The 16264-nt window shown below is 37.7% G+C and overlaps 1 protein-coding gene across 1 annotated transcript in view; it reads left to right on the top strand.

Moving 5' to 3' along the window:
- The window catches only part of LOC150109432 (uncharacterized), a 334156-nt gene that overhangs the window by 53408 nt on the left and 264484 nt on the right, over window positions 1-16264 (top strand). The window contains exon 3 of the mRNA XM_090408164.1: window positions 7336-7427. Coding sequence (XP_090264290.1) covers window positions 7385-7427 — 43 coding nt within the window. The 5' untranslated portion in view covers window positions 7336-7384. The remainder of the gene's footprint in view (window positions 1-7335; window positions 7428-16264) is intronic.

Here is a 16264-nt window from a genome sequence, read left to right as displayed (position 1 = left end):
ACCTGTGATGTTGTAACAGTTTTAATAAACAGGCATGCCAGTACTACGGTCAATTCCCTTGAACATTCCCTTAAGATGCATGGTGATATGTCATCAATTCCTATCGCCTTATTGACATCAAGTCGATTGAATTTTAATAGTATAGATGAGAACACAGATTGATAAGAAAATAACTATTTATTGATTTAATTGCTAATATTTTGCTGGTATTCTGTCCAGCATCTTCAGAGCACACAAACAAAATTTGTTACAGTAGTGAGAAAACCACAATCCAGTATAACAGTGGGACTAGTATGAGCAATTGTAGTGTGCAACATAAAGACTAAAGTCCTAAATAGATGCCATCTAAGTTGATAAAAAAAAAAAAAAAAAAAAAAAAAAGAGAGAGAGAGAGAGAGCAGGTATTAATTTGGTCTTAGGATGACTGTCCCCCAAATCTTTGGTAGATTTATACAGCCATACTTGTTGAGGTTTGGAGTATGTTTCAAGGCTTCTGTTGATTCCAAGTATGGCTGTATAAATCTACCAAAGATTTGGGAGACAGTCATCCCAAGACCAAATTAATACCTGCTTTCTCTTTCTCTCTCTCTCTCTCTTTTTTTTTTTTTTCCCCTCAACTTATATGGCACCTAATTAGGACTTTCGTCTTTGTGTTGCATGCTACAATTGCTACTAGTCCCATTATTATACTGGATTGTGGTTGTCTTGCTACTGTAAAAACTTTGTTTCTGTGCTCTGAAGATGCTGAATAGAATACCAGTGAAATATTAGCAATTAAGTCAATAAATAGTAATTTTCTTATCAATCTGTATTCTCATCTATATCGTTAAAATCCAATCAACATGTACGACGAACACATAAGCCTTTCTACGCGTTATTGACATCAAGGTTATTTAGGTTATCCTCAAATACCTCCTGCTTACTCCCAGCCATCCCCTCCTATGACCGCTACACTTAATTTCCTCATGATTCCACCCTGATGAGGATGAAACACTCTTATAAATTGATCACTGAATACCTAAACAATGTCTTCAGCAGCAGTTACTATTCTACCACTTTCATCTGTTAACTTTGTCTTACCATGATCATTCTTCCTTCTACTTGCCACATATCTAAAAAATTCTCTAGGGTTTTTCTTTGCCTGATTTTTCATTTTCTGCTCATACTATTATTATTATTATTATTATTATTATTATTATTATTATTATTATTATTAAACAAGACTTCATGGAGTCAAAGACTCATCTGGGAGGTCCTTTTATCACACACGCACATCTCATCATACCGTGTCTTAAACACACTAAAACTCCTTGCAGACACCACACTCTCAGGCAAGGCATTCCAATCATTCACAACTCTGCACGAAAAAACCTGCCTCTCACACCCTCTTTATACAGTTTCCAGGGATGACCTCTGGTTCTCCCCTGATCTCCCACTATTCTCTGTAGAACTTCTCCACCATTGATCTTATAACAACCCCTTACCAACTTGTAGGTCTCTATCATATCTCCCCTCTTCCTTCTATCCACTAGACTCTGCAAATTACATCTTCTCAATCTTTCCTCATACTCAACATTCCAGAGGTCAGAAACTACCTTAGTCAGTCGCCTTTGGACCCTTTCCAACATCTCTTAATCCTTCTGAAAATCCGGTGACCAAATCTGGGCACAATAGTCCATGTGTGGCCTAATCAAAGCCTTATACAATGGAACAAGAATCTCCCCACTTCTACACATCAGTGTCCTCCGCATCATTCCCAGAAGTCTTTGTGTTGTCTTCACAATTTTTGCGATGTGTCCCCTAAATTTTAGATCCTTATCCACTATCACCTCCAGATCTCTTATTTCTTCTACTTCCAACAATATATTCTCACCATGCATAAATTCTGCATCCCATCTTTGTTTTCCAAATTTTAAAACCTTACATTTTGCAACATTGAACTCACATTCCCATTTGCTTGCCCAATCACTCAATTTATTCAAGTCTTCTTGCAAGGCCACAACATCTTCGCTACTCTTTATGGTTCGTCACAACTTTGCATCATCTGCAAACAACTGAATATCTCCATCCAAATCTTCACCAATATCATTAATATACAAGTTAAATAGTAATGGCCCTAAAACAGATCCCTGAGGCACTCCACTAGTGACTTTCCTTTTCCTGGATATTGCACCCCCATACACAACTTGTTGATACCTATCAGATAGCCAGTCTCCAATCCAATGCACCAATCTAATATCCTACCCCATCTGCTCCAGTTTGACTATCAACTTATCATGCGGTAATCTATCAAAAGCCATTGCAAAATCCAAGTATATTACTGTGTATCCTTCTCCTCTGTTCAAGGAAGCAGTCACTTTATTGTAATAAGTAAGTAGATTACTAAAACATGACCTCCCTTTAGCAAATCCATGCTGTCCATCAAAGATTATACCATTGTTGTCAACCCAACTTTGGATCCTAGTTCTCACAAGCTTCTCCAACAATTTAACCACAACACCTGACACAGAGATAGGCCTATAGTTTAATGCTTGAGTTCGATCACCTCCTTTATGAAGTGGCACAATCTTGCCCTCCTTCCACTCTTTAGGAACTTGACCAAGTGCAAGACTCGTATTAAAAAAATATGTCAAGGCAGGTGTCAACTCTCTGGCACATTCCTTCAGAATATGCGGTGATATATTATCAAGTCCCACAGCCTTATTTTTATCTAGTTTACTCAACTCCCCAAACACCACCTCTTGCTCACTTACAGTCAGTCTCTCCTCCCCATCATCAACTGCTCTCAATCTCTCCATGAAGTCACATTCACAAGATTGAAAGATCTTTATGAACTGCTCATTAAGTATCTCCACCATACATTCTGCAACAGCTGTCTTTATACCATTTCCTCCAATCAATGTCATCCTTCCATAATCATTCTTTCTTTTGCTGGCTACATATCGAAAGAACTCCCTACGATTCTTTTTGGCTTCATTAGCTAACTGCTGTTCATGCCTCTCTCTAGCTACTCTCACCAACCAAGTCACCCTGCTTGCCTGGTCTTTGTAGACCTCATGAAATTGGTTACTTCCACTTCTCTTATGCTGCCTCCACAATGCCCTTTTTCTCTGTATCGCATGCTTAATCTCTTTATTCATCCATCTCACACCTACGTTATTTAACCTTCTTACCCTTGGAATACATTCAGACATTGCACCTGCTAGATAGTTTTTGAAATTTCCCCAACCTGCATTGATTTCTTTTCCAGCTAACTCTTCATTCCATGCTACACCTGCAAGCTGTCTCCTGAGCTCTTCATAATCACCCCCCCCCCTTGTAGTTCCACATATACCCTTTTTTCACAGGGGTCCTTGCACTGCTGGCAACCACCCAGGTAATCATCTCATGGTCACTTTCACCAATTGGTGGATCATTTGACACCTCATTTAAAATTACATCCTCTGATGAGATGACCAAATCCAAGACCCTTAATCCTCGTGTGCCCTCTGTTACATACTGTCTGAGGTAGTTATCCCTCAAAAACTCAAGAAACTCATTTTCTTTACTTCCAGTTGCTATCTCTTCATTCCAGTTTATATTGCCATAATTAAAATCACCCATAACGATCACCCTTTTCTTATTTGCTTGGCTTATTTGACTATACATTTCACTATCACCACCATTCACATTACCAGGTCTGTAACAACTTCCCACCAAGTATTTGATTCTGTTCACCTCTATCTCACACCATACTGCCTCAAAACCACTGGCCTTATTTCCCACTTGCATCTCTACCTTGTATGGACATAACTCTTTCTGTATCATCAATAGCACTCCCCCTCCCTTTTTACCCCTTCTATCCTCACAAAACACATCACACCTTTCCATCTCTATTCCTGTCAAGATGTCGTCCTCATCTAACCATGTCTCACTTATTCCGACAGCTTTGGGTGCACAGACGCAATTAGTGCAACCATTTCATCTGCCTTGTTTCTTATACTTCTAGCATTGGTATACAAACACAACAGCTCATTTCTGGATCTACAGCTATTTCCACTGATACCACTCACTCGATGTGATCTCTCCATGCTGGACTGGGGCCATTTCCCTTTCTGCTTCTTCATTTTAGAACCCTTTGCAGTTCCATCTGTTTCCTCTTGATCCATGGTCATCCCATTTCTTTCCTGCCTACACATGCTCGCACCGCCTCTTGGAGCATCCACCTTTCTCACGCTGTGTACCCCTGTCCACCCTGAGCCTCCCCGTTTCCCTGCTCCTCTTGCACACCCATTCTCTTATTTTCTATACTCATACCACTCACTTTCCCATTCATTTCCACTTCTTCAATCTCTCCTGTCTTACTCTCCTGCTCTTCCACATCACTCCCCTCTTGATCTGATTCATTCTCTCTATTCACTTCTCTACCTTCCAGCAGCAGTCTCTCCAAGCATAATAAAATTAGTTTAATCCTTTATCCAAGTGTGAGCAAACAAAGTTTGCGCCTGAAAGTATCTTCAGGACTGGGGGAAGGTGGTACAACACTTTCAACATCAGTCTCTCCAAGCAACTCACACCATAACCACTCAAATGCAGTCCATTGCTCCCATACAGCTCACTTCATCCCTCAAACTCATTCCACACATTAACAAACTGTACTCCCATCTCCTCACACATTTCAGCCAGAATATCATTCATAATCCTTGCTCTCCGCCTCATTTCACCACAATCATACTTAGGCAACACACTGACTACCCTTCCTGTCATACTCTTCTCTTTTATCTTTCCAAGCAGTCTCCTGACATTCATTTTGACATGCTCTTTGTTCTCTCTCAAATCATTTGTACCAATTAATACAATTAACTCTTTTGCTCGCTCCCGCCTCATATCCAATGCCTCAATCACTTTACTCATTTTACCGCCTGGAAAACATACCTTGTGCATTTTATTCTCTAGCACACCTTTAATAATGGAGTCGCCATACAACGCCACTCACATCTTTCGTTAACTCTTTCATGCCATCATGATTTATTTTAATAGTTTTGACCTGAATTCTCTTAATTTCATTCCGCATCCATTTCATTTCTTGCCTCATCCAATCCAATTCACCTTCTGAATCTCGTGACACATTCTCTCTATCATTAAATCTTTCTAACTTTCTAACTCTCGACCCCCTCTTCTCACTTTCCCTCTCATTCAACCTTCTTTGTTTCCATACTTTTGGTCGAACATACGTCCAACTTTCACTATCATTCTTCTCACTTTCACTCTCATTTATCTTTCTTTGTTTCCGTACTTTCGGACTAACATGCGTCCAACTTTCGCTATCATTCTTCTCACTTTTACTGTCATTCATCTTTCTTTGTTTCATTACTTTCGGTCCAACATGCGACCAACTTTCTGTCATTCTTTTTTCGCTATCATTTATTCTTTCGATTTTTTTCACTTGTGATTTCTGCATCACACCATTTCTACTTTCATTTGTTCTCTCAATTTCGTTTCTTTCTGCCTCACTTTCGTCCCTTTTAACATCCGTTATGGTTTTCAAATCGCTCTTTTTCTTTTTTCCTGATTTTTTAACATTTTTTCGCCTCTCTTTCTCACCATCCTTCTCTTTCAAACGTGCACTCGCGACACAATCGGTACTAACACTTTCTGTCATCAATTTCATATTTGCATTCATCAGTTCCTCGTTCAGGTCACACACTTCGCACACACCCTTCTTCCATCTGCACTAAACATCCACAAATCATTTATGTAATCGAAGGAATACATATAACAGACCTCACACTTAACGAAACGACTAAAATCGAAATTAAAATCATGGAATGACAATGCCGCCACCATTTATTTTCTCTCTGCAGATTACTAGGTCTAATAATAATGATTTCGTAATTTAGTTTAGGCAAGAAAAATCCCCCACACTAATAATACCAGTAGCATACAACGTTTACAGCCGCTCTTACTCAAACAATTATGCATATATCAATACTCTGCTTTTGTTTTCCTTACTAACTGAGTCACTCTCCTGGTTTGTTCTTTATATTCTTCATGTGACTGATTATTACCATTATTCATCTTGTACTTCCTCCAAAGTACTTTCTTTTTCCAGATTTCATGCTTAAGCTCCACATTCATCCATTTTACACCTACTTATTCAGCTTTTTAGTCTTCGGAATACATTCACACATTGACTGTTATGTATTTCTCTGTCAGTTCCCATGCAGCATTTATTTCCTTACTGCTCCTCATTCCATGTTGTAACTCCAGGTTGTCTCCTAAGCTTGTCTTAATCTTAGCCTTATAATGCCACATATATCCTTTCTTCACAAGAGTCTGCATATGACTAGCCACAACACAGGTGATTACTTCATGATCACTTTCACCAACTGGAGTAAAGTGTGAAACCCCTCCTCTCACAATTACATCCTCTGATGAAATTATGAGATCTAGACCTCTCAATCTTCGCATTCCCTCCTTTACATGCTGCCTGAGATAGTTATCTCTCAAGAACTCGAAAAATTCATTTTCCTTATTCCCAAATGCTATCTTTTCATTCTAATCTATACCACTGTAATTAAAACCATCCATAATAATTACCCTTTCTTTGTTCACTAATCTAAGTTTATACATTTCTTCATCACCACCCTCCACATTTCCAGGCCTCTAACAACATCCAACTAAATATGTCTTCCTCTCAACCTCCACATTACATCACACTGCCTCATAACCATCTTTTAATTTAATAATTTACTTACTTACCATTTGATAATTTACTTTTGATAATAAAGTGAGAGTTGGTCGGGATAAAAAAAATGGCTAGACCATCATTCTGCTTTACTTTGTAAAAGCATTTAATAATATTGTTATTATTGTATGGACACTTCCATGGAGCCTAAAGACTCATCACAGGAGACCCAAACTATTCATGCACTCTGTCATATCTCTCCTTGAAGCCATTAACAAAGGGCTAACAAGTAGAATGATTACCAGTAAGAGAAAAAATAAGACCAGAAAATGGTTTTCAGAATATGTCACTTGTTATAACAACATTCTAGAGTCAGTTTCTGGAATTTCATTTTTAAGGGATTATAATTATAATTTACTTGTATCAAATACATGCTAAGAATTTCCTTGTTATTTTAATGTCTAGTAAATAGGTGCTGTCAATTTTTTTTTCTTTTGTAGAATTGAGAGAAATTAGAAGTAAAATGGACATAAAATGTAAACAAAGTGATTTATTGTTATTTTATTATTATTATTATTATTATTATTATATTATTATTTTTATTATTTTGATTTATTACTGTATTAATACTGTTTTTTTTTTTTTCATTTTAATTTCTTGAAATGAAGGCTAGATCTAGATTTCATTGTGCAAGAGCTTATCCAAAGAGAACCTTCTATGTTTATGGCCATAAAAGATGAATTCCGTAATATTATTGGCAGTATCCTTTTAGTTTAGTAGATTCAATGTTTTCTGTATATATTTTTCATCTAGGTTAGCATAACAGAATGTTTTTTTTTCATAGTTTGCATGCCACTAAGTTTAAAGGTATATAATTATCTATTTCAGTAAAAAAAAAAAAAATGCTGGTCATGACCCACTAAATTGATTTCACAACCTACTAATGGGTCATGACCTAATGGATTGTGATGCAGTTTGTATCCCAGTTGTGTGTGTGTGTGTGTGTGTGTGTGTGTGTGTGTGTGTGTGTGTGTACAGTAAAACCCCTTTTTTACACTTTTTTAGGGGACTGATGGAAAAAAGTGTAAATAGCAGGAAATGTAAAAAATCATTAAAAAAAGGCTAAAAGATGACATACTGCTAGTATGTGAGTCTACATATTAGATTACAAAATTTAATAACCGAAAATAAATGAATTTACAATTACTTACATTTATCTATTTAAAAAATCCTTAATTGTTGATTGTTTTTGCTTTTCCTGCACTCTTATAAGTTCCACCTGCCTCTCCACACTGTATAAGGCATTAAATGCCCCATCGTCTCCTGATGCACTTGCAATATACTGCCTGAAAACAGAGATTTCAGGTTGCCTTCTTTACTAGTAGGGACGGTAGGTTCTTGATCACAGTCTTCTTCAACCACTTTTTCACCAAGGTGGTTGGAAAGGATGTCCTTTACACTTGGTACCATTGATGTGATCACACCAGCATCAACAGCAACATAATCTTGAAATGAGGAAGATTCATTCATCACATACCAGTTGTTGGGCTCTGACATATCATCCTCATCCTGTAATTGTTCCTCCTCTTCTGCAAATGTAACCTTGCCTTCCGGAAACTGTTGGATATGGTTTCAGGAGTAACATGCAACCATGCTTTGGCCACATAATGCATGGCATGAAGGATTGATATGGTCATTTGTTTTGGGTCCATACCATTATCATGCATAAACTCAGCTTTTTCAACAAGCATTTTTCTATATTTCCATTTAAATGCATGGATGATGCCCAGATCTAATGTCTGAAACTTACTTGTACAATTAGGGAGAAAGAACACTAATCTGATGTTTCTGAGCTGCAGATCTTCAGGGTGTGCAGGACATTTGTCTAGTAGTAGTAGTATTTTGCAGTGATTTGTCCCCATTTTAACATCCAGAGCATGCATGGTGGATGTGAAGATGCTGCTGATCATCCATGCTGTGCTGTTGGCATCATACTTAGTAGGCAGATTTTTCACGTTCTTGAAACACCTTGGCTTTTTAAATTTACCAATTACCAGTAGAGGTAATTTTTCTGATCCATCAGCGTTGACCATGAGCAAAACAGTTACCCTCTGCTTGCTGAGTTTTCCACCGTGACACTTCTCTCCTTTAAAACACAATGTTTTACTTGGCAGAATGTTATAAAAGAGCCCAGTTTCATCAACATTGAAAATATTTTTCGCTTCGTAGTCCTGAAAAATAGTCTTTACTCGACATTCCAGAGGTTAGAAACTACCTTAGTCAGTCACCTCTGGACTCTCTCCAACATCTCTTCATCGTTCTGAAAACTAGGTGACAAATCTGAGACCATATGTGGCCTAATCAAAGTCTTATACAATGGAACAAGAATCTCCCTACTTCTACAAGTCAGTATCCTCCACATCATTCCCAGAAGCCTTTGTGTTGTCTTCACAATTTTGGATATGTGTCCCCTAAATTTCAGATCCTTATCCACTATTACCCCCCCCCCAGATTTCTTATTTCCTCCACACCCTACAATATATCCTCACCAAGCATAAATTCTGCATCCCATTTTTGTTTTCCAAATTTTAAAACCTTACATTTTGCAACATTGAACTCGCATCCCTTTCCAGTGCCCAATCAATCAATTTATTCAAGTCTTCTTGCAAGGCCACAACATCTTCTCTACTCTTCATGGTTTGTCCCAACTTTGCATCATCTGCAAACAACTGAATATCTCCATCCAAATCTTCACCAATATCATTAATATACAAGTTAAACAGCAATGGCTCTAAAACAGACCCCTGAGGCACACCACTAGTAACTTTCCTTTTCCTGGATATCGCTCCCACATACACAACTTGTTGATACCTATCAGATAGCCAGTCTCCAATCCAATGCACCAATCTAATATCCTACCCCATCTGCTCCAGTTTGACTATCAACTTATCATGCGGTAATCTATCAAAAGCCATTGTAAAATCTAAGTATATTACTGTGTATCCTTCTCCTCTGTCCATGGAAGCAGTCACCTTATTGTAATAAGTAAGTAGATTACTAAAACATGACCTCCCTTTAGCAAATCTATGCTGTCCATCGAAGATAATACCATTGTTGTCAACCCAATTCTAGATCCTAGTTCTCACAAGCTTCTCCAGCAACTTAACTACAACACCTGACACACAGATAGGCCTAAAGTTTGATGCTTGAGTTCTATATGAAGTGGCACAATCTTGCCCTCCTTCCACTCCTTAGGAACTTGACCGAGTGCAAGACTCATATTAAAAAAATATATCAAGGCTGGCATCAACTCCCTTGCACATTCTTTCAGAATATGTGGTGATATATTATCAAGTCCCACAGCCTTATTTACATTTAGTTTGCTCAACTCCCCATACATCTCTTGCTCACTTACAGTCAGTCTCTCTTCCTCATCATCAACTGCTCTCAATCTCTCCATGAAGTCACATTCACAAGATTGAAAGACCTTTATGAACTGCTCATTAAGTATCTCCACCACACTTTCTGCAACAGCTGTCTTTATACCATTTCCTCCAATCAATGTCATCCTTCCATAATCATTCTTTCTTTTGCTGGCTACATATTGAAAGAACTCCTTAGGATTCTTTTTGGCTTCATTAGCTAACTGCTGTTCATACCTCTCTTTAGCTATCCTCACCAACCAAGTCACTTGCCTTGCCTGGTCTTTGTAGTCCTCATGGAATTGGTTATTTCCACTTCTCTTATGCTGCCTCCATAATGCCCTTTTTCTCTGTATCACATGCTTAATCTCTTTCTTCATCCATTTCACACCTACCTTATTTAACCTTCTCACCCTTCGAATGCATTTAGACATTGCATCTACTAGACAGTTTTTGAAATTCCCCCAAGCTGCATTGATCTCTTTTCCAGCTAACTCCTCATTCCATGCTACACCTGCAAGCTGTCTCCTGAGCTCTTCATAATCACCAACCTTGTAGTTCCACACATATGCCCTTTTCTTACAGAGATCCTCACACTGCTGCCAACTACCCAGGTAATCACCTCATGGTCACTCTCACCAACTGGTGGGTGATTTGACACTTCATTTATAATTACATTCTCTAATGAAACGACCAAGTCCAAGACTCTCAATCCTCGTGTGCCCTTTGTTACATACTGTCTTAGATAGTTATCCCTCAAAAACTCAAGAAACTCATTTTCTTTACTTCCAGTTGCTATCTCATCATTCCAGTCTGTATTGCCATAATTAAAATTGCCCATATGATCACTGTTTTCTTATTTGCTTGACTAATTTGATTATACATTTCATAGTCACTACCATCCACATTTCCTGGTCTATAACAACATCCAACCAGTGTATTTGATTCCATTCACCTCTATCTCACACCATACTGTGTCAAAAATGCTGGTACTATTTCCCTCTTGCATCTCTACTTGGTATGGACATAACTCTTTCTCTATCATCAATAGCACTCCCCCTCCCATTTTACCCCTTCTATCCTCACGAAACACATCATATCCTTCCATCTCTATTCCTGTCAGGATGTCATCCTCATTTAACCATGTCTCACTTATTCCAACAATTTTTGGGTGAACAGACTCAATTAGTGCAACCATTTCATCTGCCTTGTTTCTTGCACTTCTAGCATTTGTATATAAACACAACAGCTCATTCCTGGATCTACAGCTAGTTCCACTGATAACACTTATTCGATGTGATCTCTCCATGCTCGACTGGGGTCATTTTAGAACCCTCTTCAATTCCAACCATTCCTCTTGATCGCAGGTCATCCGATTCCTTTCCTCTATACATGCTGTCACATCGTCTTGGAGCATCCACCTTTCTCACGCTGTGTACCCATGTCCACCCTGAGCTTCCCTGTTTCCCTGTTCATCTTGCACACCCATTCTCTCATTTTCCATACTCATGTCACTTACGTCCTCATTCATAACCACCTCTTCAATCTCTCCTGTCATACTCTCCCTGCTCTTCCACATCACTTCCCACTTGATCTGATTCATTCTCTATACTCACTTCAGCAACACCTTTCAGCAACAGTCTCTCCAAATGACTCACACCATAACCACTCAAATGTAGTCCATCGCTCCCATACAGTTCACTTTGTCCTTCAAACTCATTCCGCACATTTACAAATTGTACTCCCCTCTCCTCACACATTTCAGCCAACATACCATTCATGATCCTTGCTCTCTACCTCATCTCACCACAGTTATACCTAATCAACATCTTACTACCCTTCCTAATTGAATGCCTTATTAAATGCAGTTATTTTCGTACTAAACTTATAGTCATCCATAAAGCAGCCTTTGAAGTACTTGGAAAGAAAATTAAATATTAAAAAGAAAAACATTAAAAATCTGGAACACAGATATAGAAAATGCAATAAAAGAAAAACAAATGGAATACAAATCGCTCCTTCAAAAACATACAAAGGAAACAGAAGAAATATGCAAAAACAAAAGAAATAGCTAAAACCATAGTACAGAAAGCTACAAAATTCTTGGGACAAATTTATTAATAAAAAAAAAGACATACATGGAAGACAAGACATAACTTACAAAATATTAAGGAAATTGAACAATGAAGAAAGAGGTACAGCACAAATCAACATAATACAAGAGAAACAGTAGATAGAAAATTATAAGAGTTTATGGTATGACCCACATTTTATAACAGAAAATAATAATGAAGAAATAGCACTGATATAGAACCAATAAAATTGGAAGAACTAAAAGAAGCAATAGAGGTATCAAAAAATAGAAAATTAATGAATTAGATAGCATAAATGAGATTTGGAAATATGGAAGAGAATATTTACATCACAGATTCTTAAAATCAGTAAATAACTGTTGGAAGAAATGTGAGATTCTATCAGATTGTTTAAAAGCTAAGATTATATCTATATTAAAAAAGGAGACAGAGATGATTGTGGAAATTACAGAGGAATAAGTTTATTAAATAAAAGTTACAAAATTTACAGTAAAATCCCGAATAAAGGACTTAGAGATATTGTAATTCTTTCTTTTAAGGTTACATGGTGGTGAGCATTCATAGTGAAGAATTTATGCAGACACAACATACATGTTACAATAAGTAACAATCGATGTTTCGACCTCTGTATTGAGGTCATCAGGATACATATGTATGTTTCCTGATACAATATATGGTAGCATTACCTTTATCTGCTTTTGTAATCACGATGTCTGGACATTTTTTTTGTTCTGGTTAGGTTGCAACTTACTTGTTTAGAGTTTAATATGCACGATGTTTTCATTCATATTTTGTCAGCTATAAATTGAAGGAGAGGGATTTTAGACCTCTTTCAATGTGATAAATAAAATCTAATTTGTTAACTGACTTTGGCACAATAGCATGTTTCAGGCCTTTTTCCAGAAGCAAGAGTTCCACGTCGTTAAGGTTGTAGCTGGATTTGTTGATCACTTGGTTAGGAGCACCAACCACATTGGTGGTTGGTTGCTCCTAACTTCGCTTGTAGGTGATTGGCTGCTCCTTGTATTGTTGGTTTGTAATTTGCTTTTTGTCTGGATATGGCATCTGGATTGTCCATTGCTTTCTTGTTATTTCAGTGCTTGAAACTTTGCTATTAATTTTTCTTTGTTCTTAAGAAACACATGCTTTGCCGATTCGTCTGTAATCCTCTCTACAATATATCCCAAATATCGGGATTTAAGTAGCTCGATAGCTCTGATAGTCGGTTTTACATAGTATAATTGGTAGGATCATGGTGCATTGAAGTAGTTTTAAAACTTGATTGCTGAATTCTAATTTTACCCTACAAACTGCATCAAAAAGAAAACAACAGAATTAATCAAATCGGTAATTATATGGCCAGAAGAAACAACCCAAAAAACTTATACCACATCACGCCTCCACTCCCAGAATTTAAAGCCTGCCAAAGATACACAAAACAAACACATTACTATGACCGATAGTTGAAGGAATCAACAGCTCATTATCACTGAGCAAAGAAATTAGCAGCCACACTCAAGGAGTTGGTAGGTCATTCTCCCTCCTACATAAAAAATACACAACACTTCATAAACAAGATTAGAATCATCACACTCAATGACAAAGATTTATTAGTCAGTTTTGACATAACTGCCCTTTTCACTAATGTCGATATCAATTATACTATTCTTCTCTTACAAAACATATTTCCACCCAATATCAAGGCCCTCTTTGCCCATGTACTCAGCTCTGGGTATTTCATGTAGCAAAATAATTTTTACCTGCAAAAAGTAGGTACAGCCATGGGCTCACTACTTTCCTTCCTAATAGCTAACTTTTACATAGAAGACATTGAGCAACAAGCTCCAGATTTGGCCAGCCTAGAATCCAAAGTTTGGCTCAGATATGTTGATGATATTTTCGCCATTTGGCCTCACGGCCACAAAACATTAAATACATTCCTAAGCTACTTGAAAAAACAACACAAATGTATCCAATTCACAATCGAAATTGGCAACAACAACGCTTTTCCTTTTCTAGACACACTCGTCACACATCTTCCATCAGGCTGCCTCTCCTTCACTGTCTACTGCAAACCTACACATACAGGTCAATAGATACACCACCCAACACAAAAACTAGGAGTCATCAGCACCCTCAAGCATGGAGCCCTAACAATTTGCTCCAATGAACAAGCTCTGAACCAAGAATTGGAAATCATTAACCAAACATTTGACTACAAGGTCCTCCATAAAAATGCCATTAAAAGCAAAAAAGATTACAAGAATACCAAACCATACCCTGCACTAGGTGGATTTCAGAAAATATAGATAGAACACTACTTAAATATGACATCAAGACAACCTTCAAATCCCCAGTAAATTTAAGACATTTACTTAGCTACTCCAAAGATCCTCTTCCATACCTTGTCCACCCAGGGGTTTAGAAAATTCAATGTACTTGTAACCTACATTACATAGGGGGAAACAGGGCACACCATCCCAATCAGAAAAGATGAATGCAAACACTACATTAAATACCTCCACTATGGTAAAACAGGCCTATCAGACCATGCACTCAAAACATGCCACAGAAATGACTGGAAAGGCACTATGTCCCTACACCGCTCCAAAACCTGGTTTGAAAGAAAACTGAAAGAAGCTTGTAAAATGCTAAAACATCATATAAATCTGAACAAAAATGATGGATTAATTATCCCAAGAATGTGGAGGACCTTCTTCAACACATATAGCAACCAGAACAGCCCCAGACAGAAGAAAATATCAATGCAAAAGGACTGTAGAAAATTGTAGAAATTTTTTTTTTCACACCAGAGGTCAGGTAAGGCTAAATAATTAACAAATACTTAGATTCATTTCATGTTTGTATAGTTTAGCGGCATGTAGCTTGTATATTGTAAATCAACATTGGTGGTTGGTTAGGAGCAACCAGCCACCAATGTGGTTGGTGCTCCTAACCAAGTGATCAACAAATCCAGCTACAACCTTAACGACGTGGAACTCTTGCTTCTGGAAAAAGGCCTGAAACATGCTATTGTGCCAAAGTCAGTTAACAAATTAGATTTTATTTATCACATTGAAAGAGGTCTAAAATCCCTCTCCTTCAATTTATAGCTGACAAAATATGAATGAAAACATCGTGCATATTAAACTCTAAACAAGTAAGTTGCAACCTAACCAGAACAAAAAAAATGTCCAGACATCGTGATTACAAAAGCAGATAAAGGTAATGCTACCGTTGTCCATGATCAGACAGCATACCTGGATAAAATGAACCTACTGGCATCCATCCACAACACATACCAAATGGTGAATTGTAACCCTACAAAACATATCAAAAAGAAAACAACAGAATTAATCAAATTGATGATCACATGACCAGAGAAAACAACCAAAAAACTTATACCGCGTTATGCCTGTACTCCCAGAATTTACGGTCTGCCAAAAATACACAAAACAAAGACGCCACTACGACCGATAGTTGAAGGAATTGGCAGCCTTAATTATCACTTAACCAAGAAATTAGCAGCCACACTCAAGGAGTTGGTAGGTCATTCCTCCCCCCTCCTACATACAAAATATACAACCTCAGTGACAAAGATTTATTAGTCAGCTTTGACATAACTGCTTTTGACAAATGCAGTTATGTCCTTTTGTCAAAAGCAGTTATGCCCTTTTCACTAATGTCCTGATCAATGATACTATTCTTCTCTGACAAACATATTTCTGCCCAGTATATCATGGCCCTCTTTGCACATGTTCTGCATTCCGGGTATTTTGTGTGGCAAAATAATTTTTACCTACAGAAAGAAGGTATGGCAATGGGCTCCCCCCTCCCCCACCAATACCTAACTTTTACATGGAAGATTTCGAGCAGTGAGCTCTAGATTTGGCCAGCCTAAAACCCAAAGTCTGGCTTGTGTATGTTGATATTTTCATCATTTGGTCCCCACGGCCACAAAACATTAAATATATATTCCTAAACCACATGAACAAGCAACACAAACGTATCTACTTCATGGAAATCGAAAACAGTAACTCTCTTCCTTTTCTAGACACACTTGTCACACGTCATCACTCAGG

Source organism: Typopeltis vanoorti, chromosome 2 (genome assembly GCF_054136105.1).
Source record: "Typopeltis vanoorti isolate ZY-2024b chromosome 2, IOZ_Tvanoo_1.0, whole genome shotgun sequence".
Classification (NCBI taxonomy): Eukaryota; Metazoa; Arthropoda; class Arachnida; order Uropygi; family Thelyphonidae; genus Typopeltis; species Typopeltis vanoorti.
The sequence above is the reverse complement of the archived record's forward strand: the minus strand, read 5'-3'. Positions and strand labels throughout refer to the sequence as shown.